This window comes from Scyliorhinus canicula, chromosome 1, assembly GCF_902713615.1.
Source record: "Scyliorhinus canicula chromosome 1, sScyCan1.1, whole genome shotgun sequence".
Taxonomy (NCBI): domain Eukaryota; kingdom Metazoa; phylum Chordata; class Chondrichthyes; order Carcharhiniformes; family Scyliorhinidae; genus Scyliorhinus; species Scyliorhinus canicula.
The window spans coordinates 197425065-197439761 of record NC_052146.1 but is presented as its reverse complement, the minus strand read 5'-3'; the positions used below and the strand labels follow the sequence as shown (position 1 = coordinate 197439761).

Sequence of the window (14697 nt, the reverse complement as noted above, 5' to 3'; positions counted from 1 at the left end):
CCCCGTTTTTTTTAGATGTATATACATGTGAATGTGTCTGTGTAATGTTACTGACTGAGGAATACAGAACAGAACAAACAAAACAAATGCTCATAAGTCCAGTCTCTGAGGCTTGCATCTGATGCTTGTCGACCGCCAGAGAGGTGGTGGAGTGGATGACAGTGTCTTGATAGGCGAGTGGGAGGCACGACTGGTGGCCTCGTGGTTCGAGGTGTCTGGGGGTGGCAATTCGACATGTGAAAATGGAGGGGAAAGTGGTTGTGGGCAAGCAACTTTTCGCAGTGCCCTTTGATTCCTTTGCACAATGGAGCCATCAGCCCTATGTATGACATAGGATCTGGGCACGGCTTGTCGAACAACGACAGCCGGAGCAGACCACCCATCATCCGGTATCTTGATCCTGACTGTGCCTGCCGGGGATAGCACGCCCAGATCGGTGGCATGTGCGTCATAGCCCTTCTTCTGGCTACCGCAAAGCTGCTGCATCTTCTGCAGCACCGGGAGGTGATCAAGGTTGGGCAGGTGTATGGCTGGAAGCATTGTCCGCAGGTCCCTGTTCGTCAACAGTTGAGCTGGCGAAATGCCAGCGGACAAGGGTCTCGCCCAAGTAGTGCAAGGTGTATGTCGGACACGGAGTCCGAGGCCTTGCGGATGAGCTGCTTAACGATGTGCACCTTTTTTCTACTTTGCCATTGGACTGCGGATAGTGCGGACTGGAGATGACATGCCTGAAATTGTAGCTCTTGCCAAACGTGGACCATTCTCGACTGTGAAAGCACGGGCCATTGTCGCTCATGACGGTTTTCGGGATGCCAAGCGGTGAGAATGTCTCTTTACACACTTTGATGACGGTCTGTGAGGTGAGGTCTGGCAGCTTCAGCACCTCAGGATAGTTTGAAAAGTAATCGATGATTAAGATATAGTCGCAACCAATTCACGTGGAATAGGTCAATCCAACCTTGGACGACGGAGAGGTCTCTATGTCATGTGGTTGGAGCGTCTCCTTGATCTGCGCTGGTTGGAACCTCTGACAGGTTTTGCAGTTCAGGACCATGTCCGTGATGTCCTGGTTGATGCCGGGCCAGTAGACAGCTTGCCGGGCCCTACGCCTGCACTTTTCTGCGCCCAGGTGTCCCTGATGAATCTACCGCAGCACCATGTTCTGGAGACGTAGCGGGATGACTATCCTGTCCAGCTTGAGCAGGATGCCGTTGATCAGCGTCAGGTCGTCCTTGACGTAGAATTGAATGCTTTGCCCTTTCTGCCAGCCATTGCTGAGGTTGTGAATGACTCGCTGCAACAGGTTGGTCGTCTCTTCTTGGATCAGAATGATTTTCTCATCTATTGCCGGGAGAGTGCTTGCACACAGTTGTACCTGCAATTCAATGTGCTGGATGATCTCCAGTGGTTCCCCGGGTGAGTTGACGGAGCGGGACAATGCATCGGCGATGATGAGCTCCTTGCCAGGTGTGTACACCAAATTGAAATCATACCTCCGGAGTTTGAGCAGAATTCTCTGCAAACGAGGCGTCATGTCGTTCAGGTCCTTTTGGATGATATGGACCAGAGGCCTATGATCCGTCTCAACAGTAAATGTTGGCAAGACATAGACATAATCATGAAATTTGAGGATGCCAGTGAGAAGACCTAAACACTCCTCCTTAATGTGCGCATATCTGGTCTCTGTGGGTGTCATTGCCCGTGGCGCGTCTGCTACTGGTACCCAGGATGACATGTCGTCTCTTTGAAGCAACACCGCCCCAATGCCATCCTGACTCGCATCTGTGGATATCTTGGTCTCTCGGTCTGGGTCAAAGAATGCAAGGACGGGTGCAGTGGTGAGCTTGGCTTTCAGCTCCAGCCACTCTGTTTGGTGCTGCCGCCTTCCACTCAAAGGCGATTGATTTTTTTCACCAGGTTGCGTAGGGCCGTGGTGTGTGTGGCCAAATTCGGGATGAACTTGCCATGGAAATTGAACATTCCCAGGAAGCGCAGTACTGCCTTCTTGTCCTCGGGGACTTTCATTGCCTCGATGGCTTTAATTTTGTATGTGTCCGGGCGCACACCGTGTTGCGACATCTGATCGCCCAGGAACTTCAACGTGGATTTCCCAAAACAGCACTTGGACCTGTTTAGCTTGAGGCCATGTTCATGTATGCGTCGGAATACTTTCTTGAGTCGCGACACATGTTCCTCTGGGGTTGTGGACCAGATTATGATATCGTCAACGTAGACACGAACCCCTTCTATTCCCTCCATCATCTGTTCCATGATGCAATGGAAAATCTCTGATGCCGAGATGATGCCAAATGGCATTCGGTGGTTGTAGCAGAATCTGCCAAAAGGCGTGTTGAAGGTGCAGAGCCTTCTGCTGGATTCTTCAAGTTGAATTTGCCAAAATCCTTGGGATGCGTCCAATTTTGTGAAGAAGCGCGTGTGCCATCTCACTTGTGATTTCTTCCCACTGCAGGATGGGGTAATGTTCCCGCATAATGTTTTTGTTTAGATCCTTAAGGTCAATGCAGATGCGTAGGTCCCCTGAAGGCTTCTTTACGCACACCTTCGAGATGACCCAGTCGGTTGGTTCAGTGACCCTGGAAATGATACCTTTTTGTTGTAGACTCGTAAGCTCTGCCTTCAGGCGCTCTCTCAGTGGAGCAGGGACACGTCGTGGTGCGTGGACCACTGGCTTGACATCAGGCCACAGTAGAATCTTATACTCGTACGGCAGCGTGCCCATCCCGCTAAATACATCTGGGTACTGGGTTAGGATGTCGTCGATGCTGGCCGGAAGATCCGAATGGGACGGCGTCGTGGTGTAGACCCTTTGAATGAGGTTCAGTTGCCAGTAGGCGTGCGCACTTAGCAGGAACGTCCTGTCTGGTTTAACAATCTCGAAGCGTAAGCTTGCTTGTGTGTGTCGGCTGGACACCTGCAGATGGCAGGACCCCAGTGCCTTGATTGCGTTTCCATTGTCGTCCAGGAGTTTGTAGGCAGCTGGAAGGATTGTGGGGGGGCTTCTTGATTCTCTTGAAATCCACCTGCGAAATCAGGTTGGCGGAGGCACCGGTATCCAGTTTGAACTGGATGGGGCAGTGGTTGACCTTCATCACTGCATGCCATTCGTCCTCGGAATCCACGGCCAGGATTGATTGGACTTGCGATGTCTCCGGTGTGGCGTATTCACACTTCGTAATTATTCCATTCGGTAAGTGTTGTCCAGGTATTCATCATCTGGATCCGTTGCACTGCCTAGATCAGAGTCACGCATTCGGTGTTGCACACTTCTGATGCACCACGGTCGGAATTGGGAGCGCACAGGGCTGCATAGTGGTTTGGTTTCCCATGGTTTAAACAACGGTTGCCTCTTGCAGGGCAGTTTTTTTTTAAATGGCGGTGCCGCAGTTCGCTCATGTCATGACGTCGGCATCATGACGCTCAGTACGTTGTTGCGCATGCGCAGTGCGGTTCTTGGACGTCTGCACCTGCGCAGTGCAGTTTACGGCTGCTCCGTGTTCACGATCGCATTGCGCTTGAGTCGGGCCCCGGGAAGTGCGTGCAAAATGGCCGCTTTCGTCAATGTGGACGCTGCATCCGGGAGATGGCCTGAGCATTCTCCACCTTGTGGGAGGCTTGTTTTTCACTTTCTGCCGTTTTGTACTGTGAATAGCGATTTTTAGAGTACTCATGCACAGTACACATTTCAATCGCGACTGGCAGGGTCATGCGCTTGATTTTCAACAATTGCTCTCGCAGAGGATCAGAGTGGACTCCAAAAACGATTTGGTCTCTGATCATGGAGTCAGTGATATCACCAAAGTTGCAGGATTATGCGAGCAGTCTAAGGTTAGTTAGATAGGAGTTGAAGGATTTGTCTTTACCTTGCATCCTCTGCTTGAAGATGTAGCGCTCAAAAGATTTTTTGGTGTCCACCTCGCAGTGGCTGTCGAATTTGTCCAGGATGGTTTGGTACTTCATTTTGTCTTGCCCTTCGTAAAAGTGAAATGAGTTGAAGATCTCTATCGCAGTGGTGAGTAGAAGAGCTGTCTTCCGAGCATTGGTCGCTGGTCGGATGCTTCCACGTATAGTTGAAATTTCTCCTTGAATGATCGCCAGTTGGCACTAAAATTGCCGGTAGTCCTGAGCTGATGAGGAGCCTGAATCCTGCCCATTGTGCCTGTATTCAGTAGCTGGTTGTCGCGGATCTTGCTGAATTGAACTGAATAGATTGAACAGTCACTCATGGTATCATGTTGTGTTATGCTGCTTCGGATAACACAGGCTGCTGCTTGATGCAGTCTTAACTAAAGGATGCTCCAGACTCTGAAATGAGTTCAGCGTGTTTATTGAACTATTAACACAGTTCTCAAATGAGTTTGACTCTCTGCTAATCTAACTGTAGTAACTCAGTCTAACTGTACCAGCTTGTTCTAAGCCACGTGCTGGGGTGTGATGCTGCTGATCAACCCTGTCTAACTCTCTAGATATCTGTCTGTGGAAAGAGGTAGGGTGTGAGTGCCTCATCACTTTTATAGTGTTTATGTCATACCCCCTTGTGGTGATGCCACCTGATTGTCCTGACTGCCCATTGGTTGTGTCCTATTCTGAGTGTTCATTGGTTGCATGTTTGCATATCATGACAAGGAGGGAACAACATGTAGAAAAAGGAGGCATTACTAGAGATGGTCTGGCAATAATTTGATTGGTAAGAGTTGGAACCAAGCCAAAGCAGGCCCAATGAGTTTTAAGACGGAGGAGATGATTTGGAGTAGAATAGTTTAGTCAACCGTGTCAAAAGCTGCACAGAGGTGAATGAGAGAGAGTGCACCATGGTCACAGGCACTGTTATTTGTAACTTTGATTCGGGTGCTTTTGGTCTACAATGGGTGGAAACCTAATTGGAGAGATTGAAACAAGAAATGGCAGGAAAGATGGACGCGACTGTAGAAGTCGGAATACTTGGGGAGGAAAGGGAGATTAAAGATGAGACAGTGGGTTTGCAAGAACAGAAGCGTTTTTAATGTGACTCTGACAGCAGTTTTGAAAGGGAGAGGTGCAGTACAAAACTAAGCACTTATGCAGCATATGCCAATTGATTTCTTCTTAGTTATGTTCCAGGCATTCTTTTAGAATGTGGCATTCTCTTCCTGTGGCAGTACATTTGACATTTTTGTAAGAAAATAATATTGTGCAGGAATTGTTTCACTTCCTCACTCCCCAAACGGAATCTAGTTAAAAAGCAGAAATGTCAATATTTAGAGTTATTATATCTGAAGCCCCATAATTATTATAAGCAACAAGCTGATGCTTTTGAAGATAAAATGACCTTTGACACATGCTGGCTGCATGTCCTATTTAGAAAATGACTGTTCCCCTCTCAAAACCACCTGCTCATGTCCTGATCACAAAATGGTGCTTCCTATCCTACACACAGCCCTGTGTCTCCAGGATCAGAGAGCCAAACCTATTCAAATGTCATGCTAAAGCTAACCAATCTGCTTTTCAAGTATGAAAGAGGGACATGTTGGCTGCTGTTAGCATTGTATCTCATAGAAGTTACATAATAGAACGGTATTTATGAAAGTGTTCATTTTTAGTGGGTAAATCTATTTTTGCAATTTCTCTTGTAAAGGTGAACTATCAAGGTACCGTGGTAAAATTCAAAAGTAAACCTTTTTTTTAGAAATTCTATTGCAATGATGTTTTCCAAAGAAAAATAAATAATTTGAAAGTTTATCTAACTGGAATTTAATTTTAACAAGTGTTGATATGTGTTTGGAAAGGATCCCGGACGTATATGAATGGTGACTACATTGCTGTAATATTAACCCAGAAATGCCGAATTTCGTGATGAATCATATTTTTAGGTGGTAATGTTTAAATAGCTTTTCAAAAGGGCCAGTGTATAATGAAGTACAAGTATTTTTATGTAGCAAAGTTCAGTAGAAATTAATTTCTGTAAATTGTTGGAATAATTGTAATTGCGTCCAAAGCTTCATATGAATCGTATGTCATCAAGGCTTTATTAAATTGCCTTACGAAAGATGTGGGTCTTGCTGTTCCATGGTACTGCAACATCTGGCATCATTATCGTAAACTTTTGATCAGAGCATATACTAAAATGAAAATCAATTTGTGCATCAGCATGCTACAGTCCTCTGACTCTATCTCACCAAATCACAGTAAATGGTTTAAAAAAATGAGCTGCAAAAACTGCTGAGACGATTTAGCTGATCAAAAAATGTTTAGTCGTAGTAAGCTCTCATTTTTCTTGTGTGCCTCCAACCCCATGCTGAACCCTGTGCTCTTATAGTGGAAATTTGTTAGCTTTGTTAGATTGGATTTTTAGCAGCAACAGGGGTTGCAAGCTGTGACAGAGCTGTGCTATTGGATTTGCACAATTCATTTGGCTCCACGAACTGTAATTGCACTTATGTCTTACAAGGCTGTTTTAGCCTGAGGCAGGACTGGAGCAGGGAAACAAATTGGCAGAGTTACAGTAAGAGTGGAGCCGAATGAAAGGCACACATTATCAGTCTACAGGCAGTGCTATTCTTCCAAGAGCTTTCTTCGTTAATTTACAAATAAAACTCAGTTGTTGAGGAAGAGCACACTGTAGCACAAACAAAGAGGGTGGTCAGGCTCCAGAGTCACTGAGTAACAGGGCCACCATGCCTACTTGACAGCAGGAATTTTTCAATCAAATTGACGACTCCATTCTTGAGCCAGCTGGCTTTATAATGCAATTAGCACGAGGGAGGTCAGGCTGTTGGGCGCTGTGCCTTGACCAGTATCATCAGTGGTGTGCTAGTCGCCCGACTCTCAGCCTGCAAAATAACTACAGCCACCGTTCAGATGAGTAAATAGGTTGTGTGGAACATGCCTAATTAACCAAGGAGCCTGTTGTTTTCTTAGGACAACAGAATCTTGTGTTTCTTGGTGTTGACTATTCGTGCCATAGATTATTATTCACAAAGGAGAATCAGGAATTTTTGGAAGGTCCACATAAGGTGAATGATGCAAGATTAAAATGTGACTAAAACCCTATATCTGTTACTTTATTGAGAGTAAGAAATGGGGTTATGAAATAGCTGATCTCAGTGAATTAGTGGTTTTCATACCGCATTATTTTGTGCATCCATAAAGTAGAAGAAAGAAGAAAGATCAAACAAAGTTCTTGTGCTCCATAATTGTCCAATACTTATTTGCTGGAAGTACGTAAGTGTGGTCAGGATAATAAAGTGGTTTAGCAGCTATAATCGCCCTCTAGTTAAATAATACATGGATACTCGGGCATTATGAAAAGCCACTAGATGCCAGTAGGCTACTGCTCGTGGATCTATACCCCAGCATGTATTGCCTTATTCAGTAATGGAACGATTAAATAATGGAAGGAAAAGAAACAAAATGGTTGAATGATGTGTTGAGTATCATGATTAAATCAGCATCCAAGCACTTGTGCAATATAGCCATTGTACTGCCAATGTTATTTTGTTGCTGTTGCTACTGGAAATAAGCTTGCTGCCAGCACCAGATTTTGCATGTTTCTGGAAGGGCTGGAGGTCAACACAGGTTTTTCTGAGAATTTTTATAATAAAGTACGCTGTTCACGTCAGTAGAAAATAAAATCCAGGCACCAGAGTTGCTATGTTAAATTGCTAATTAGGTGCAGTCCAAATATTTCTGACCTTGTGCGCAAAGTAATCTGGGATTGTGGACCACAGAGTTACTGTCATTTGCACTAATTCTCTCCGGCTGACGGCCAAATAACACTTTCAGGCTACAATTACAAACCGGGTTTATAGAGAAATTAAATTAGCAGAAGCTAAAGGCAAATGACAGCAGATGAATAAATCACATTGTTACTCATTTAACTTACGGAACCTGTTACAAAGCAGTAAAAAAAAATTACGTTCTGGCACAGGTCCCCAATTAATGCTTTTACTCTGGACTTGAGTGTGATGCAAATGTTCTTCAAAAGACCAAACTCTAAATTTTTTGTTAATCTCCACCTGTATGGCAAAAAGAATAACTGCCGAACTGTGAAAAGGCTCCAGTATATATTTATTTTATCAGGTGGGCTGTAAGCATTGAACAGTCAGTCAATACCAGGATCAGATACATTGGCTGAAAGTACTGTTGCCGCCCGTAGATTCAGCAGTCCTAACCAATTAGCTCTGTCTCCTCACAGTGCAGTAATCAAGTTTTAAAACAAATCCGTTTTTCTGAGTGGAAAACGCATGAAAAGCTACCTGCTCATCTTCCATCTCTTAACTGATTAATTGCCAGCTTGCTTTCTTTGTTGCTGGCCATCTTGTCTCTAGCATTCTTATGTAAGAAATAAAGTGTGAGACCTTTCATTTTCAATAGCTTGTCGATAACCATGCATGTTCTCCAACTATAATAAGACACAGTGAAAAGTGATAACTCCAAATCATGCCACATATTTTGAACCAGAGACTTGATCCAGATAATATGTGTATTTCATCTTGCCTGGATGCTCCCAGCCATATAGTAACCAAGTTAAAGCAATCACAAGTGAGACCAGACACAGTCTCCTAAAAAGGAATATTAAAAACATTAATTTTTTGATTCAAAGTGAGATTGATTTCAAAACAAAACAAGTATGAAATAATGCATTAACGTCCAATGTAACTTTTTCTCCTTTCTAATATACAAAGCACTACCTTTGTCCAGGAATATCGTATTTCTGTTCTATGTCCTATAATCATAATGATGTTTTGTTTTCAGCATTTAAATACCTCATGTTCGGTGAATATTACCGAATACTATTTGCACCAGTGAATGCTCTGAGTATAACCATCTCCAGTTTAATTACAATGTACAGCAATTAAGCAGATAAAATGTATTCTACGCTTGCAAATTAATCAGAAATGTCCTGATAAATATTATAGGATTTGTCATTCTTTAACAAACATATCCAACAAAAAATTTCAGGGAAACTAATTGGAAGAGGTTTTCACCTTTTAATATTATGAAATTACAACCTTTGAGGCAAATTAATTAAATTTAGGGATGTTGACCTCGTAATAAAGCACTGATCACTGCACTACAATTAATCAAGAACCAATTTGCACTGCAGCTCCGTCACCTGGGAAATGACGAAGTTCACATCATCTGGTCTGAACACACAAGGGACTACCGCAAGGGCATCATTCCTACGGATTTTGGCGATGTCTTAATCGTCATCTATCCAATGAAAAATTGCATGTTCTACATTCAAATTTTAAAGAAGCCAGAAGTAAGTATAAATTCATTATGATTTATTGAAAGCTGCAGCATATTGTACAATGTGGTTCTTTTAGTCCCTGTTAAATCACCAGGCAGTGTTGTTCTGGCAGGAAGTTCCCTGATTAATTTCTAAGTAAAAGTGAAGTTTGATGGTGTGCACTGCTGTATGAAATGAGGGCTGGCCAGGAATCAAGAGCTACTGTTCTTGGAGGATCGCAAGATTTCTTCATAAAAAGAGACCGTTTGGCCCATTGCATCCTTACCAGCTCTTTGTTAGAGCTTTCCACATAATCCCATTCTCCTCCTCTTTCCCATACTGTTCATGTCTCTTGTTCAAGTATTGTTCAAGCATTTCCTTAACTTTCAAAACTATTATAAATGCTACTTTTACCATTGTTTCTGGTCGGATATTATATCTCCCAAAGTTCCTCCACATTTGAAAACAAAAGATGCTGATCCCTTTATTCTCCTTGAGATAAATTTGGATTTATGCCTTCTGTTTACTGACTCACTGACCAATCAAAGTCCTTTGATACATTGAGAAAATGTTTTGAACGCTTTATCAGATGTACACTTAATTTTTGTTTGAATTAAAATAGTCTTGATTTATTCCAACTCTGCTTCCAACTATAGGCTCTCCTTTCTTTTTTTTAATATATTTTTATTAAAACGTTTTACATTTTATATCAAAAAATTACAAAACAGAACTGCACCAATACATGTATCAAAAATTACAAACAACAACAATAACAGGAATCCCAATAACAGAAATACAACCCAAACAATCCCCCCCTCACCCACCACCCCCTCCTCACCCCTCTAAAAGCTAACAGTGACTAAATCTTTAAAGTGCAACGGCCACCATCTATGGATAGAATCCATCGATCAGCCCCCTCACCATGAACATGGCCCCTTCGAGGTACAAGAATTCTAATCAAATCACCCAAACATGGTGCGGAACTGGGTGGCGTCACCTGCCTCCAGCTCAGCAATATACGTCACCCGGCCAACAACGATGCAAATGCCAAAATGATCACCCCTGCCCCCATCCTCAATCCGGCTGGCCCAACATCCCAAATACGGCAAGTAACGGACAGGGCTCTAAGTCAGCATTTAGGGTTGCCGATATGATGCTGAAAAAGGACCCCCAAAACCCCACCGGCTTAGGACAGGACCAGAACATGTATATATAATGAGCAGGACCTCTCATGCACACTCACACTTATCCTCGTCCCCCAAGCCCTGGTGAGGTGCACCTTAAACATTACCTTTAGCTTGATCAAGCTCAACCTCCCGCAGAATGATGTAGTATTCACTCTCAGGAGGGACTCACTCTACATCACTTCCAGCAAAATGGTTCCCAGCTCCTCCTCCCACTTGACCTTCATGTCATTCACAGAAACCTGCGTTTCCTCTATAATCCGCCCATATCCAGACTTGCTGCTCTCCTCTGATCCCGCACACGAGACTATCCTTTCCAACAATGTAGGCGGCGGTGCTGGAAGTGCCTGCAGAACAATGTCCCGCACCTGGAAATATCTGAACATGTCCAGTCCCCCAAGCCCTGCTTCCTCCTTCAACTCCTCTCAACTCGCAAACCACCCTTTCGAACAGATCTTCAGCCCCCTATCTTTCCACCCCCCGAATGTAACATCCAGTTTAGCTGGATGGTTTAAACAAATGGTTTCTACAGATTGGGGCGCACATTGACACTGCCCTCAGCTTAAAATGCTGACGGAGTTGCTGCCATATTTTTAATGTGGGGACTACCACCGGATTCATAGAATACTTCACTGGAGAAAACTGCAAACTTGCCGTCACCTGGCTTGCCCTTTACATTTTTAAAAATAAATTTAGACTACCCAATTCTTTTGTTCCAATTAAGGGGCAATTTAGCATGACCAATTCACCTACCTTGCACTCCCCAACACCTTCTCTGCATTGGCCGCCCAATAATAATAATACATCAAATTTGGTAGCGGCAACACCCTCCCTTGCCTTTCCCTCTGTACGACGCCTCTCCGAATCCGAAGAGTTCTCCCCGCCCACAAAGCCCGTCACGAGCTGCTTCATCTCCCGAACAAATGACTTTGTGAAAGAAATAAGAACACAAATCGCAGCAAAATAATAACCTTCCTAGTTTGAACTCGCCCTGCCAGCGACAGTGGAAGGCTGTGCCACCTCTGCAAGTCCTCTCCAACTCTGCTCGGCAAGCTTGTAAAATTCAATTTGCAAAGTCATGCCCAGTCCCGGGCCACCTGACCCCCCAAATAACGAAAACTGGCCCCTACCAGACGGAATAGCAACCCTGCCCCCAACCCAGCACCCTGCCCCCCGCCCCTCCAAGAGGCAAAGTATTTGCTCTTCCCACCATTCAGTTTATATCCTGAAAAGGAACCAAACCACTTCAATATACATGGTAGCACAGTGGTTAGCACTGTTACTTCACAGCGCCAGGGTCCCGGGTTCGATTCCCACCTTGGTCACTGTCTGTGTGGAGTCTGCACGTTCTCTTGTGTCTGCATGGGTTTTGTCCGGGTGCTCTGGTTTCCTCCCACAAGTCCCAAAGACGTGCTGTTAGGTAATTTGGACATTCTGAATTCTCCCTCTCTGTACCTGAACAGGCGCTGGAATGTGGCGACTAGGGGCTTTTCACAGTAACTTGATTGCAGTGTTGATATAAGCCTACTTGTGACAACAAAGATTATTATTATTATTATCTCCTCCGTAACTGGCCCTGAATTCCTTAAGTACAGCAAAAGGTCACTTGCGTACAGGGATACCTTGTGCTCTATTCCACCCATTACAATTTCCCCCCACTTATCTGTTGGCCTCAAATAATTGCCAATGGTTCTATCGCCAGGCAAACAACAAAGGGGACAGAGGACATCCCTGCCTCATCCCCCTGAGCAGCCTGAACGACCCCGAATTCATGATGTTCGTTCAAACATGAGCAGCCGTGTTTCATCTGTCAGCCAAACCCAGAAAGCAAACCCAGGTCCAATCCCAAATCTCCAGAACAGCGAACAACCCCAGAACAGCGAACAACCATTCGACCCTAACATACACCTTTTCAATGTCCAGAGACGATATCATCTCCGGTCTGGCCCCACCATCGGCCTAAGAACTAAGTTAAGTGACCGGCTCAAATTGGACGACAGCTTTCTGCCCTTTACAAATTCCATCTGGTCTTCCCCCACTACCTCCAGGAGGCATGGTTCCAGCCTCAATGCTAGGATTTTAGCCAAACGTTTTGTGTCCACATTAAGCAGAGAAATTGGGCGGTGCAACCCACAGTCTGTGGGGGGTTTTGACCTTCTTCAGAAGGAGGGAGATGGATGCCTGCTTCAATGTCTCTGGGAGGGACCCCCTAGCCAATGAGTCATTAAACATCCCCAGCACCGATGGGGTCAGTTTGTCTGCAAACTACTTGTAAATTTCCTGGACCCGGTGCCTTCCCCATCTGCATCGTACCCAAAGCCCGATGGATCTCCTGCAACCCCATCGTGCCTCCTGCAACTGGTACCCCACCTGAAGAAACTCAAAGCCCGCCCAAGAACGCAACAATGGACAGTAGGTCAAATTGCATTTGCAGCTTTTTCCTGTATGCCAAGAACTCCTGTGTTGGGTCACTCGCATACTCCCTATCCACATCCAGAATTTCGTCCACTCCCTCCTTCACTCCTGCCTGTTCTCTAGACTAGAACTAGAACAGTACAGCACAGAACAGGCCCTTCGGCCCTCGATGTTGTGCCGAGCAATGATCACCCTACTTAAACCCACGTAACCCGTAACCCAACAATCCCCCCATTAACCTTACACTACGGGCAATTTAGCATGGCCAATCCACCTAACCCGCACATCTTTGGACTGTGGGAGGAAACCGGAGCACCCGGAGGAAACCCACGCACACACAGGGAGGACGTACAGACTCCACACAGACAGTGACCCAGCCGGGAATCGAACCTGGGACCCTGGAGCTGTGAAGCATTGATGCTAACCACCATGCTACCGTGAGGCCCCAAACCCTAACCCATATCCTAACCCATCTCCTAACCCATATATGACTTGTACCAGATGATCTCTCCTCTAATCACCGCCTTTAATGCCTCCCACACCATAGACTGAGAGACTGTCCCATTTTCATTCTATTCAACTTCGATCCTTATGACTCCCGAAATCTTCACGCACAACCCCAGATCTGATAACAGTCCCATGTCCAGCCTCCAACCTCTGCACTGTGATTGCTGAAGCTGCACATCTCTTCCTCTCCACTTTTTTTTTTCTCCCTCTCAACACTTTTATATTGTCAAAATGTGTATCTTGACTGTCAGTTGTGCATGAGCCAGAATTTGATTCTATGACATTCCAAGAAATTGAAGCCATCAGCTTTGGCCCCTGCCAATTTTTTTATAACCTTTTGATTTGCTCACCTATGCTGAAGTCAACTGATACAGCCCTCTCATCCTATTTGAGCAGGAGCTGATCTTTGTGTTTCACTTTTAATCCATCACCAAGACAGTAACATCACTCACCTCTGTTCTGACCTCGTCTTCACAACCCTTCTCAATGTCTTGTCACCTCAAGCCCCTTGTTTCTTTGTTTTCTGATTGACATGTATCTTCCGTAATTCCAATTCACTTAAAATTCCACTGTCTGCTTCCTGCCTTGCCCATTGCTCCTGTCCTTGCTGTGTGGCCCTTGCTGACTATTTTCCATTGCTCTGGATTTGAAATATGTTTGCCCATCACTTATTCACCCACCTTACCACTCGAATCATGCCTTTTGGCCACAGCCTTTTGTTCCTGAACCTCAATGTTGATGGCAGACCCTTTAGTGTCTTGGCCTTAAAAAACTACTTTCCTAAATCCATCCAGCTCTTTCTCTCACTGCTTTTAAAAATCTTCTAAAACCCATTCCTTCAACTAAGATTTTAGTTATTTCTCCGAATTTTGTTTGTTTCTTCCTTTGATACTCAGGACATTTTTCTACATTAAGAGCACTGCAAGGCTCTTACAGACCGATTGAAAAAACATGATTAAAAATTATTTGAAACTTCACAGAAGTTCACACTATCTTCTCAAATTATCCATTTGTTTTGAAAGGTTCAGACAAATACAAATTCGGACAAGCACTCATGGATGACAAATTAATTTTTACGATTTACAAAATTTCTTGCAGTTATAACTGGATGGCTATTATCAATTTAATGCAGCAATACAGCAATGTCTTTTATTTTCAACTTGTATGAGCAAACTTGATATATATGTGTCACTTGAACATTCCACATAGTGACATTTACTCTTTTTCCATAACTGCTGAGTCATTGCTATAGATTCTGTCGATATCAATGGTGCTAAAGTGCATCTCTAAAAAAATTGGTCCACTTAACCTTGACATAATGTTGGAGCAATTTTTTTAATATAAATTTAGAGTACCCAATTA

The 14697-nt window shown here is 44.4% G+C and overlaps 1 protein-coding gene across 1 annotated transcript in view; it reads left to right on the top strand.

Moving 5' to 3' along the window:
• ralgapa2 (Ral GTPase activating protein catalytic subunit alpha 2) overlaps positions 1-14697 on the top strand; it is a 730448-nt gene that overhangs the window by 443638 nt on the left and 272113 nt on the right. The window contains 1 exon segment of the mRNA XM_038805980.1: positions 9104-9262. Within this exon segment, the coding sequence (XP_038661908.1) occupies positions 9104-9262 (159 nt within the window).